At 41.5% G+C, this 14,675-nt stretch overlaps 1 protein-coding gene across 4 annotated transcripts in view; it reads left to right on the forward strand.

Annotated features, from left to right (window-relative positions):
• Positions 1–14,675, forward strand: part of adgrb2 (adhesion G protein-coupled receptor B2) — a 211,619-nt gene that overhangs the window by 128,963 nt on the left and 67,981 nt on the right. For all 4 annotated transcript variants that reach the window (XM_069176990.1, XM_069176991.1, XM_069176992.1 and 1 more), the window contains 3 exons: positions 3,292–3,379; positions 4,210–4,312; positions 9,279–9,322. In XM_069176990.1, coding sequence (XP_069033091.1) covers positions 3,292–3,379; positions 4,210–4,312; positions 9,279–9,322 — 235 coding nt within the window. The remainder of the gene's footprint in view (positions 1–3,291; positions 3,380–4,209; positions 4,313–9,278; positions 9,323–14,675) is intronic.

Here is a 14,675-nt window from a genome sequence, read left to right on the forward strand (position 1 = left end):
TTCATATTTCAAATACAGCATTGTTTGTGCATGCACGTGGTTACGCATCGTTGGCGTTATTTGAGCAAGAACACAAATCAAATGATTTCAATGTCAACTGGAGTTGGGAATTTGCTGATGTCAAGTCAGTAAGTGTTGCTAAAACCAAAGTTGTGTCTTTTGTACGTGACTCACCGTCTTGAGGAGAGTGAAATGTTAAGAGTGATACCCCATTTATTTCAACCTGGTGTATTTCTTAAAAAAATCTGGCTATAGCAGCTGCAGGAGTCATTCTAACTTGTTAAATTACTTTGAAAAAACTTGAATCCACAGTGTGTTACCAATTGAATTTTTCTTTGTAGGTTCAACAATTTTCTTTTTAAAGTGTATCTTTACAGTTACCAACTCTTTTGTTGACATTTAGGAAAACAATGACTCAATCTAAACAATGCAAGTCTCCTATAGCTTTCCACATAAAGCAGGATTTTTTTACATTAATCATTTAGTCTCTTTGTCTGACCAAAAGTAAATAGAAAAAGAAGCTGCCTGGAGCTGCTATGATACTAACTGCATTAGGGATTTACAGGGAAACTCAATAAACAAATTGCGAAGGCGGATTACACCATGGATTGTTATGAAGACAAGGCATTTCACTTTGATGGTTCAGTGTGTTCATCCGAACTGTGGTAAACAGACAAAAAGATACATCAAGTGGAAGAGGCGAAACCGAGGATGGAGGCAGAGACAAATAGGCTAGGTCCATCCTGAAAGACAACGTATCTCAGGAAACCGGCGATGTTTCTGCCCACAACTTTCCACAGTTGACTGGGAGGGAAAACTTGAATTGGGACAGACTTGGAAAGTAAAAAGGATTTCAGCATTGAAATTGCAAAAAATTGCTGTCCTGGATACTTTTAATTAAATTCCTGAAATTGGACTGAGGAAAAGGAGGCTCCCTGCATGACGAAAAGCTCAGCTCTTCAAGAAAAGTGATTGCATGATCTAAAACAATAGGCTATGTGAGTTCTTACAGTGTGTGTCTGTCCCGCTAGCTATAAACCCAAGCATCTACCGATATTCCTTGACCCAATAATGGGCCAAATGGTTGTCACCCATCTAGCTGGGCAAACCTAATCCCCTCTTGGCTTCAGCTCCGCACACATCTGTGCTATTAATTGTGTCATATACCTTTTTGTGAAAGAAAAAAAACATATATGCATCCCAAAATGTCCAACTATAGCTTGATCAGCTCAGAATAGCTAACTAAATTGAAATAAATGTAGTAGGGAGTGAGTTAAATATAAGTCAGTTAGGTGCTAATAACAACATCACTGATCATCAGTAACTGATTGTAATAATTCATTATTTTCCGAGTTTAAGAATATTCTCCTGCCATTATGTTCATGTGGGTAAAGTTTAGACGTTTCCTGTTTGTGTACAACAGTGAAAGTGTAGAAGAATTTAATAAGAAAGAAAAATAATCCCTCCCAAAGAGCTTGTTTGGATGGAGATTTTGACTTTTGATTAAAACAGTAAATTGTGGCCGAGCATCAACTGCAGGCATATCTTTTCCTGATGAATGGCACACTAAAGTTCACAGCTGGTGACTTGTGGTTTGCCATTTTGCTGGATTACAGCTGACCACCAATCATTTAGATGTTCGGCAAAAGGGAGAGTAACGAAAAGTCTGTTCGTGGGGAATTAGAGTTTTGTGATTGAGTGCTTTTGTGGTATTAATCATCCTGGAGTGGAGGAGTGCCACCCCCTCACAAACTGATTTACCATTTACCCATAATACACTGACTTTCTCATTTGCATGCCTTTGCAGACACTGTCCAATTAGGATCCATCAAGCTCACAGGCTTTCTCATGCTGACTTTGATTTTTTTTTTTTTTTTGGGGGGGGGGGGGGGGGGGGGGGGGGGGGTTTGTGCTTCCTCACAGTTTCTGAATTGCTCTTTTTTTTCTCCCCGTCGAGATCTTTTTGTCTCTTCCTCTTTCTCCCCTCTTCTGTCTCGCATAGCTATCTCTTTTCCTGAGTATTACCTCTTAGGCAGCAGACAGACAGATTTTGGATGAGTCACCCTCAGCCCCCTCTGCCTCTTCCTCTCCCCCTCTCTCTGTCTCTCTGTGCCGATGTTCCTCCGTTGCTTCTCACTGCCTAAAAGGGCAAAGAAGGGAGTGGCATCTCTCAACATGAACTCTTTCCCTCGTACTTTTCCTTTCTGCTTCTTTCTGCCTCCCCTCACTTGAGACAAAGTGACATTTACAGAGGGACACTATATATCCTTGGGAGCCTCTGCTCTTTTTGGCAAAAGAACACTGAATAGAGTGATGGAAGGCAAGGGTTTTTTAAGAAGGGCCACTGAAAAGGGTGGAAAAGTTGAAAAGTGGGCCGGAGAATAGAAACAACAACAGAGGAGGAGAAGTGTTGAGGGGGAGGATTTGAAACAAGTGAGAAGAGAGAGGGACGAGGACATTGTGTGAAGAGGCTCGAGACACCGACACTTTATTTTACTCAAGTTGAATACATATTGGTGTAACGTGGTTTTTTTGTTTGTTTTTTAAATGAGGCTTCTGCGTTACACCTGCAGTAGATGATCAGTAGGTGAGATACTAGCTGCTCAAAGGCAAACAAAAACACATACAGTGTTTCAAAGTTTGAAACTACAATCTTGCAGCTAATTAGCCTGAGAGTGGAACATGTAGTTGTCAAATGCTTCAGTAAAGCACTGCAATTTATTGACTTCTCCTTTTTGGATGTAGTCAACAGAGCGTTTCTCAGCGACACCTGAATAGTGTGTGTAAATTAGGCTGAAATTGACGGTGAGAAATTGAGAGGAGAAATCTGTGCTCGTTTGCGTCACCAAGTGCTATGATGGATGGATTTAGTTCATCAGTGCAGATTAGCTCAAGTTTAATCAATCATAAATAGCATCACAACAGCCTTAATATAAAATGTATTAGGTCTAGGTAATATTGCGCAGAGATTTTGAGGTTTTTTTTTGAAGCTGTCTCACAACATATTTTTTATTTTCTATTTAAAATTAATATAAAGTTGTGGCAATGACCCATTTACATGCCAGAAGAGTATATAAAGACAGTTTGTTTCTTATTTTTTGAATAAACCAAGAAATATGGATTTGTTTCCATTTGCGTAGCATCGTTTGTTTTCAGTCTTCAGCAACTTGCACCTTTGGACAAGATTAAAAGGGGTATAAAATGGATTGGTATACCTGTAATTGATTTTGAAGGTGTTCTGGGCAAACTGCATCTGGTGCTGATCAGTTGAAAAATGTTATTCTCTTTCAGAGACAGAAGCGGACTCAGAATCTACAATGTACTATGTCATTGGAGCCGTCCTGTACAGGACATTGGGCATCATTTTACCTGCACCAAAGTGAGTACTTAATTACTATTTTTTTTTAAGGATTTGAAACAGTTTCCTCTTGTCCCTGTCCTTTCCTTTACCTTTCTGCAACTTGTCAGACTTGTAACATCCCTTGTATTCTCTTTTACCTTTTTAGTTTCTTTTCTCACTATATTTGTTTTATTTCTGTGCACTTTCTTCTGTGGCTCCTCTCCTCTACCTAATTCCAACCTCCATTTCTTCAACTGTCTTCTCCCTTATAATGTCTCTGTTGCTTCTCTCTTATCAGACAAAAAAAAGTACATTTCCCTAGAAATGCTTCCCTTTATTCTGCATTGTCAGTGTATTTTTGGAAATGTACAGTGGGATTTGAATGAGTGCCATCTAATGGGTCCTGAAACTTGCAAAAATAGAAGTTAGAAGAAATCATGAGGTTGTCAAAAGGCCACTGTGATATGGTGTTTATGCTGGCCCTGGGCCCTTTAATTCAGGTCAGTGCTCTTGGATGTGGATGAGCTGGATCTGTTAAAACCCTTTTCTCTCCGTAGCTCTGCTGAATGTTAATAGATCCAGCACACAGTTTTTACTCAGGCGTTCTCTTTGGCTTTTCTACTCCTTCATTTGTTTTATTTTGTGTGTATTTTTGCAAATCGACTTAAAAAACGTCAAAAGCATCACAGTAGACATGGTGTACACATATTTTTGACAAAGAGCAAAATAAAGAAATCAGTGGCATTATATTATTATCATAATTATTTTTTTGCCATTGTCCAAAATTGAAAACTTGGTTTAAGCAAAACTTGTTGAAGCCAAAATTCTCAAAAAATAACCCTCATTTGTGTGTGTATGTATCTTTGCAGCCCCCCCGCAGTGATCAACTCCAAGATCCTGACAGTGACAGTACGACCAGAACCACAACCCAGCGAGCCCATGGTGGTGGTGGAGCTGTCCCCGCTTTTAAATGTAAGTAAAATAAATCTGATTCAATAGTAAGAACAGTAAGAATTGCCAACACGTTCCCAGTGCCTCAAATAATGACATTTACCAGGGCATCGAAATACTGACGCTATATGAAAGATTTTGTCTCATTTGGACGCACAAGTTGCCGATCAACTTTCATTTTAGCACCAGAAACAACGTGGTTGTGGTTAGAAAAAGATCAGGCTTTGTGTTACTACAAAGAAATCCACCGACTTTTCCACCTTTGCACTTCGTCACTTTTGCCACACTTCAAAAACACATGAAGTACCTTGTGCGTACGTCTTTGAAACCAAAGGGCACCTTGTGTGTATCTGTCTGACGCCAACAGCTGTGACAAAATGGCAGTATTTGAAACCCTGGGAATGAGAACGGTCTGGAACCGCACTGTTTTTCTGTGATACAAACACAGCCAATTATCCAGGACAACAAAGCTTACGCTATTGACTGCTTCTGTTATGAGTCTTCAAGATCTTGTCTGTTTCAGGTGTAGGATATTAGGGAATGAGGAACATTCCTTCGACTTTTATCACCCAAACTTTCCCAACCACGATAGGACGACGTAAAATCCAGAAAATTCACTTCATTTTCGCAGTAATATCAAAGTGTGTCACATGCAGTAAAAAACATATTCCAAAGGAAGCACTTTTTAGTGCAAGCGTTTGCAGTTTTTATTACATACTTATAGATTGGTCAAGAAAATACATATTTTTACAGCTTCAAAGGGATCCACTTCTCCCAGCTGACCCATGTTTCCCAAGTTCAGATGAAACACAAAGTGCTGCATGCTATAAAGCGTTATAGTGCTGGTCGAAGTGCCGAATAAACGCAGACCTTTTGGGCTTTCTTATATCGCACTGTCTCCTGATACCTATTCAATTTATATTACAGTAGAGTGTGTTATTATAACCGACTCGTGGGGTGTCTTCAGTGGAAAAGACTAAGTGCAAGTTTAATGAGAGACACACTTCACGACCTCAATAAGATGTGGATTTCATTAGCCATTCTGCTGTGCAAAGGTGGACACAGTTCTAAAAAATAATGTTGAATATTTAATGGTTCTCTCCAGACAACGCAAACCCACACACACACACATATAGATATACATATACGTGCATATTCAAATTTTCCAATAATATCAGTATCTTGCTGTTTCAACCAAGTCCGAAGGATCCAAATTATTGCACAGTGTTTCATTAAAAATACTCCGTATTCATTCTCCATCCCCTGCTACTCCACCCCCCTACTTTAAACCGCTGATTCACAACATAATTATGGCATTTCCTTTATACGCCTCTATCTTTTATCTTCCTATTATTCTGCTTTTTAACACTTTTGGCAAAGCAGCGGTAGTGCAGGTTGTACACCCTCCGTCCATAGGATGATGTTTTAATGCTGATCCCAGCGTGGTGCTCTGTACCACAAACCGGAGGCTCCCGCTGAGGACAGCGCACAGTCGAGCACAGGGCAGATGCAAATTTGTACACCCTCAACCAGTGGTTGGGAGGTCATTGTAATCCCACTTAAAAGGGCGCTTAAAGGATTTAGTATTACACTTCCCAAAGTTCAGGGGACTCACAAGAGAATACTGAATACTGAAAATGGATGCAGCACAGGCTGACATGCCCAGACTTCCTGGCCCTTCATATGTGTCATGCATCAAAAATGCTGTGTCCGACATTTCACGTTAAGCAGCTGAACTTCTTAAGGCTTCAGTCTGAAGCCCCGGGAGGAAGGTAAATGACAACATAAAGATCAAGAGGAATTAGTTAAAACTACACCTTAAAATGAATACATCTCTGTCATCCAATAAGAATCACATGATTACACAAGATTCAAATGATTAGAACAATATTATTTGGAGTTTTCATTATTTTGATTTATATGGTTTCATTTGAGATGTAAACAGTGCTTATGATATTAATCATAACCACACACACCCATTATAACAACTTGAAATAGATTTGGGTTTCAGCAAATCCTAAATGCAAAATACAGTAGAAAAAAAAAAAGAAAAAAAAAAAAGGAAATCAATCATATCTTTCACAACCAACATAAGGCTGGATTTGGATGGTAAAAAAAAAAAAAAAAAAAAATCCAACTTTGAGTATCTGTTAAGCATATCTTCAGACAAAGCCACCAGGCCAGCAGCCAGAGAGCTGGTTGGTTCACCAGTCTAGGTGCTGACGCTCGAGCTGATCTTCATCATCAAACTCCCAAGACAGAGAATGAGCATATTTTAGAATGTCGAACCATTCCTGCAAAACACAACCCAAATTGGAAATTCAGATTACAATTGCAGTCAAACTACATTAAAATGAAGGGTAAAGTTGCTTGAGTATATCTATCTTGAGTATTTTCTGCTTCTCAATTAACTCCCCACAAGAAGGACATATGTTCAAGAGAGCAGAATCTCCTGTCATGGGCTTCAGCTGTAGTTGGTGTTGACCTTGGTTGGAACATCCAGCTGCAGAAGCAGCTGCCTCGGGCTTTGCTCTCATATGAGAGCGTTGAGGGCTCTGCGCAGGGTCATGTCTTCACTGAGAGGGCATCTGTTCCAGTCAGACTCCCCACATATCTCCCTGGTGCCCCGATGCGTGCGTGCGTGCGTGTGTGTGTGTGTGTGTGTGTGTGTGTGTGTGTGTGTGTGTGTGTGTGTGTGTGTGTGTGTCTTTACTGTTGAGTGGGAAGCAGGAGGCCAGAGAGCTCTGTGTCCCCACAGTAAAAGCAGTACACCATATGCCACTCCCTCCCTTCAGCCATCCTTCATGTAGCCGTTTCAATTATAAAAGGCAGCTCTGGTTTGCCATGCAGACGTGAGCCATAAACCTTTCTGGTAATTTCACTGTAATCTACTGTAGGTTACTTTCATCAGTCCAAAAGGCTCATCCAGGTTGCTCCATTTCATTTTCTAAATCTATAATCTTGGCTATGAAGTGGCAGGCTTTCAAGACTCCCTGAACCTGCGTGGTCCTATTCTGTTCCATTAGTTCATTTATCTGATTAGCTCACCATATTCACATCCAATATTCATTACCACATGTGGTGTTGAATACCTTGAAGAAAAAAAAACAAAAAAACGTCTTTTCTTCTCGAGAGGAAAAAAGAAGACAGAAGCTATTAAGGTAGATGACATTATTGCTGTCCATAAATGCAGCTGTTAGAGTCAGACTTGCGCTGCTCCCAGTGAGAGGCATCAGTTGAGCAGACGCTGTCATTATGGCGGGTATCGGCGCTAAAGAGGAAGCAGCCATCGTGGGAGTACACAGGTGTCACTCCCGCTGTAGCGAACAGTCAGGCGCGATGCCCGCTGATTGATAGGTGAATGCTAACGGAGCTCGCCGCGCTAATGCACGCCGGGGGACACCTAATGCCGGTGATGGCGGTCGGCGTGAGGCAGAACAAAGCACTGTCATCCATCAATCCGTGTCACCTCGTCTCTGATCCTGTCTATATAAACGTTGCATCATCCATCCCGTCCTCTCCAGGCCGGTCATGCAGAGACCCCTGGAAGCACTGATTCATGGGAGATCAGTTATGAACTGCTCAGAGAAGGAAGGATGACCTTGCCTTTAGAGGAATACATCCTCACAGTGCAGACTTGAACGTGCATCACTTCCTTCTCTCCCGTTTTGGCTCATTTACAACCCCATTGATAATCAGAAAAAATAGGTTTGTTCTTCACCCAAGAAGAAGTAATTAATTAAAATTGTCCTCAGTCATCATCCTTTGTTATAATGGACACAGCAGTCTGGCTGTGGAGTTACTGCTATAATCCCCTTTGCCATAAGGGGGAGCTCAAAGGCAAAGTGCTTAACGCAGGACTCAGGAAGCACCAACTTACTGGTACAGAGAGGGATCCATTTTCCTCTGCATCAGCCCAGTTGAACAAAGGTTTTTCAGATGCAGGTACTCAGCTAGAGGCCCGACCACCCCGACTTTAAAGAATCCGGAAAGACTGAGATCAGAGGCACTCATTTGTAAGCTCTATAAGGCACCAATTTGAATCTTTTCACTCTTTGGATTTGGGAATAAATACTTTGTGTTTGATCCAGACCAGATACCCACAAAGTTCACTTAAACCCAATTACAATCACAAACCTCGTCCAGGTCGAAAAGGGCGCAGACGATCCATTTAAAACTAATCAATGCAGAGATCACTGAAGATCACCAGTGGAACAGGTTGTGATGAGTCAGTTAAAAATATCGATCCCCTCATTGATTCACTGATAGAGTCATAGCGAGTCTTCCTTCGCCACCATGCGCCAGTGATCTTTGATTACCACATGATTCACCTGCCGTTTGACCCCCAACGATTGGCTTTTAGCTCCAGCGAGTTGGTGGATTAAGAGCGAGCTGACAGCAAATCACCAGGGTTTAGTCCCCTGCGGGAAATAGCCTGATATTGTTTTTTTAAAATGATTTTAACATGTTTTTGACTGTTAGTCATGTGAGCTCCTACACACTATGAAAGGACCACTGCTTTACTTCTTATACTTAAATATAGTTCCCTGCTTCATAGTTGTTTAAATGTACCTTCCTACTTTCCTCTGTGTTTGTATCGAAGTAAAGGATTTGAAAACTTTTTCACTACAAGATGTTTATGACCCCAACAGGTATGCGTATTACTGTCCATGAAATAGCTTTTTTCTTTTCGTCTCTATAAGGCTCTCAATTCATAGCTTACACACCTTTTCTCTTTCTGCAGCAGCTATTTGCCGCTCTGTCCTCTGACAATGACTCTTTCTCCATCTTTCCCTCCCGCCGTCTGTTTCCATCCTTCTCTTTCATTGTCTGTTTACCTCTCTCCATCGCCCATGCAGCATCGCTCTTTCCCTTCTGGCAACGAGCTCTTCTGTCTTCCCCATGCCTCCTTCTCTCACGCATACTCTCGACTGGCAATAACACCTTATCTTCTCTTCCCTCTTCCCCCCTCCCCTCTATCTTGCAGGGTACATCAGATCCTCAGTGCGTTGTCTGGGACTATGGCAATTTGTAAGTTACTCTGAATAATTCTGATACTCGTGTGCATGTTGTGTGTGTGCACAGTGCAGAAATGGTTGTGTGTGTGTGTGTGTGTGTGTGTGTGTGTGTGTGTGTGTGTGTGTGTGTGTGTGTGTGTGTGTGTGTGTGTGTGTGTGTGTGTGTGTACTCATGCGCACTCAGATTCATTTTATTAATGAACTGAGAACAGTCTAATGAAGTTTTCTGTGTTAGTGTTAATTAAATTCATCAACGAGAACAAACACCATTCTCTCTCTGTGCCGTTAAGAGTTCAAAAGTAACATCACTCAGGACTCCTCTGTGGGGCAGCGTTTCCTTTGTTGTCCTCCTTTCTTCCAGTGTTTACCTTTTCTGGCAGTTTAATTTGCTTTATTCCATTCTGAACATTCAGTTTAATTTGGACAGTTACATCAGTATCTTGAAGTGTTTGTTTTTACCGAATACTTTTCTCTCCTTTGGAGGTCACAGACTATTTGATATTCTGTATTGTGGACCAGCTAGTGAACTATATAATATAAACCAGCACAATTGATCATACTGCTATAGCCATTAACCCACATAGTGGTTCGACTTTGTGCCAATAACAAAGTCAAACTTGTTCTGAACCATGAAACCAGGCTTTGGTTCCAGGTCATTGCCTCATCGCACTAATTATTGAAAACCACTATCTGTCAATGTCTCATTTCTACCAGTCCTGGTAAAACTGACAATATTCAATCACGAGTAAATATAAATGCTGCCTAGAGAATTTTTCTGACCAGTATAATGTGACAGCTTTACACTGCACCAAAAGCATAGGGAGTACCCTTAATGGTGTGAGATCAGTGTGGTTAATATTACATAAAAAATACTAAACATGTTGTTAGGTTTTCGGCATTAAATAATTATTTCAGTAATATTTTTTAGAAAAGAAACTAAAGCTCCATTTCGATGGAAACTTGCCAAATGAACAAAATACAATGAGAATGCTTTCTTTTTGCTCAAAATACCATTCTGGTATCACGCCAAAGCGTGTAACACACCCGTCAGTCCGCTAGAGGGTACCGTGTCAGTGAAAAGTATCTGAACGTGTGACCATAGTGGAAGAGGAAAGTCATGTGACAAAGAATGATAAAGTTTGATTACAAACGGGGTTGGTTCATTAAACAACAGGTTTATGAGTGATTAAGAAAGCAAAAGTTGGCATGAATTTATTCTAAGTTACGTATGGAACATAACATATTTAACTTACATTAAGCCATGTTAAGTAATTTATGTTGTGTATTTTATTTATCCCTAACAATGATTTTAATCCGGACCCTAACCACATAGTTTTGGTGCCGAACCCTAATCAATTAGTTCGGATGCCTAAACTTGACCAAATTGCGACTGACGTTCAAATCAAATAGATTCTGATTTTTTTTTCTTCAATCTAACCTCAATTCTTCAACCTAACCTCCTATGGGAAGGTGACACCGACACGGTGTCTTCTGGTGGACTGATGTCTGTAGTGTATGCTGATACTGAGGTGAATTGTCACATTTACTTGATTTTCTTAAGCCGGATAGTTCATTTTTCACATTGGAAACAGCAGTTGATGCAACAATTTTTACTCATGGTCTACTTACTAGCTTTTAACCTCATTACATGGTTTTCATCAGCGGATAAAGTTCAAACTCTCCGTTATGCCGGGCACTTTTAGGACCTTTCTCCCCGGTGGCTTAAAGGTTGAGGTTGACAGTTCACTCATCCACAGTTCCATGACAGAGCAAACTTAATATAGTGATAAAGATCCAAAAAGTACACATTTTATCATGCTGGCATTCGTTTTCCTTCAAAATGAATTTGCTAATGTAGATGAGTTGTGAATAAACATCATATTTAGGAGCAAAATTTAACATGACGCTTTGACATAGCAAAGGGCTTTGATATGAAGTGAACTCCACGTTTAATGTGACAACAAGACGGATGATAGAAAAATTCTGGTCAGCTCGACTTCCCCCCTCGAGATCACATTAGTTCATCCAGTTCTGGAGGAGTCCTCTCCAGTGACCAAAGCACACAATGGGAGTGTAGGTTTGCAGGGAGAGGAGAAGACATTGCAACTTATCAAACTACCCCTTCTCCATCAAGGTAGGGAGGAACAATTCTCGGCAAAGTCAATTAACTAGCGGGCAGATTACAGCTGCAATCAAATTAAATTTGCAGACATGACGAGGGCAGAGAGCCAAACAGAATATAAAGTTGCGAGGTGGCAGCGATGTTTATCAGCCAGACATACCCAAACTGTGAGGAATGTGGAAAACATCCAAATGTTGTTTGCCAGGGGTTAGATAACGTGTCTGCAGACATACAGAGAGGAGGACACATCCTGACCAAGACCGAGGTTAATGTGACACATGCTGGCGTGCAAGACATGTAGTGTTTAATTAAAGTTAGTTTGCTATATGATTGGTTTTGATATCTTGTAGAAAGAAAATACCAAAAGTAAAAAGAAAGAATGTTCCAACTACAATCAGTGAAGTTAGCTGGGTGATTCAGCAAGTGTCTGCCTTTTTTATGCTCATGTAAGCTATTCTTGCTTTCCTAAATTGACATGAATAGGCTGTTCATGAGAACTGAGGGTTGTTTATATTTTGAGCTAATGCACAGATTTAAATGCAGTATTGTAAACAGCCTTAGGTCATCACAACATCCTGCTCAGCTGCTTTTAGAGAAGAGGGAAAGGTGTGAGGCAGCAAATTGGTGCATTTCACTCAAAGGAAGCCATGAATTACATGTGAACTCACAAACGTGTAAACCATGTAGGGTGCATATGGAAAGGAATGGACAGGCACCTGCATAGTGACCAAAATATGCATATACTGAACAGTATTGGTACTCCAGTCCTCCTTCATTTGTCTGTCCGTGCCGGGCAGCAGATACAGCAGACTGTAGCTGGGCACGAGATGATATGGACAGAGAACATGTTGTACCAAGCAGCTGTTTGTTAGCTGAAGGATATCACCTCTCTCAACCTGGCTGTCTCTCTGACTGAGCCACAGGCTTCGAGTTTGAGCAGGAGGCAGACAAGAGGTGGCGAGTGCAGAGATAGCAGGGTGGCAGACGCGGCAGCAGCAGCAGCAGCTGAACCAGATAGGGACGCAAAAGAAGTTGAGCTCAGAGATGGAGACTGCCTCTCTGTGACCTGCGTGTGGAGCCCACATTTAATGCTCACAGATGCATCCCCATTCAAAACCCAGATTATGCTCTTTGTGTGTATCTTTTCCTCTTTAATTGTCATACCGTGCGCATTGGTAATGTAAGATTACTTGGATTTAGGGATCACACAGAGGCTCAAATCTGTAAAGACTGTTATTATGTCCATCGCAATTGTCTGTGTGCAGGTTTTGTCTATTTAGAAATCAGCAAGCAGTTTCAGTGGCCATTTGCGCTCTCTGTCTCTCTGTCTCTTTCTTTCTCTCTTTCTTACTTTCTTTCGCTTTCGCTTTCTCTTTCTCTTCCTCTCTCTCTCTCTCTCTCTCTCTCTCTCTCTCTCTCTCTCTCTCTCTCGTGCTCTCTATCTCAGCTGGCTAAGTTGGCCAACAGTTTGTGGCACTCACAGTTCATCTCAGTATTTATGTGTGAGTGTTTATTTATTTATTTAGCCCCTAACAGGCCCATATGTCGGCACCATCTGCCCACCCAAATCGTCGAGCTCGCCATCCCTCCCTGTCATCCCCCATGCGCATGTCCCCACAACCAACTCCCAACCTGTTTTCATTTGCCTCGCCGGCTTGAGTAGATGCCGTCGCATTTAACCCGTTTAAAAGTTACACAAAACAGTGGGAGCTCAGTTTAACAAATGCAAAAGTGGCTATTGGCGGTATACACAGAGTTGAGATGAAAGTCAATACTGACAAGACCATCTTTATGTTGTCAGATTTATCTACCTTGAATCTTCACCTGGTAATTTCTGACTCGCTCTTTTTCCTTCTCTGTTGTCTCTCACTATGTCTCTCTCTCTCTCTCTCTTCCACTGGAATGATGATGTGTGTTCAGGTTGTCTTTGCTCTGCTTGCTGACCTTGCCTCTGGCATCTCCGTGCTTTGACCCTCACTCGGCCTCTGAGTGTGGGATATCTGGCTAAACCCCCTCTGACGCACACAGACACACACATCCTCTCTCTACCCCGTATTGTGCAGCTTGTATCACATATCTCCTGCATTATAGATTACTGTGGCCCTGTTAGGATTTTCTGGCACCTTTAAAATATACATACCTTTACATTCTATCCATGCCTCTATTAGCTCTACCTGCTTAGAGGTTGACGCGGGGCTGGAGCCTGTCCCAGCTGACATTGGGAAAACGGCAGAGTAAACCCTTAACAGGTCGCCAGCCCATCAGAGAGCAACTTCCGTTCCATTTTTAATAAGCGACTCGCTATCATACAAATGACAAAGCTGAAATAACTACGCACCACAGGCAGTCAACTGAGCAATCTCATTTAAAAGCAAGCTTAAAAATATAACCCAGTAGTGACAGATAAATGTAATATACACTTTAGATGGATGGATGACAGCCAGTTTGGGAAGGGCTGAGGGTCATTTAATCCTGTTTCTAATCCCCACGGTCTCTAGCTTGATCTGGGATCAGTGGTTAAAGACCCAGGCACCCCACGTTACCCCCCACCGCCCATCACTGCCGTAGAGTAATAAAGACCTGGTGGGCAGCGCAAGTCGCTCTAACATCTTCAATCTGACACGGTAGATTGAGGTCTGGCTTTGGGCTCAGACTGATCTGGCACCACTATCAACTGTGGCAGCGGCAGGTCTCAACCCTAAATGAAGTAAAAAGTCAAAGGCATATTCCGAGCGCTGCCAAAAAACTAGCTGGGCACAAATCTGGCCAAAATGTAATCGCATTTATTTTTACAAAAAGGCACGGCGGCAAGTTGTGACCTTAGCCAAGTGTGTGACACTTTTAATTCTCATATTGGCAGCTGTGTGGCCAGTCAACTACCAACTATTACTCTCCTGTGAAATGAAACAAACAAGTGAATGAATGAAGGAATTAATAAATGAATAGTGGTCCCTCTTGGATCCAACACTTGATTTCCAAAGTCTGTTATGGCTTTTATTAAAAGACTACTGCCTCAGCTTAACAGTGCACCTCTATAACCCTGTCAGACTCACATACAACTTTTAAAAAGTCTTCTTTTATTGTGCCTGCATTACCCTCAATACAACTTTCTCACATACGCTAAATACAGTGTAACACAGGGCCTTAGTGATCCTCTAATATGACAATTTATGAAGGTGTTTTTCTGTATTTGTGTTAGACCCTGTCCGTAGTGTGTACCTCAGCTGCAGCCCCAATGCATGCT

The sequence above is a fragment of the Embiotoca jacksoni genome, unplaced genomic scaffold (genome assembly GCF_022577435.1).
Source record: "Embiotoca jacksoni isolate LCO1_2020_lvr unplaced genomic scaffold, fEmbJac1.0.p SCAF_7, whole genome shotgun sequence".
Lineage (NCBI taxonomy): Eukaryota > Metazoa > Chordata > Actinopteri > Embiotocidae > Embiotoca > Embiotoca jacksoni.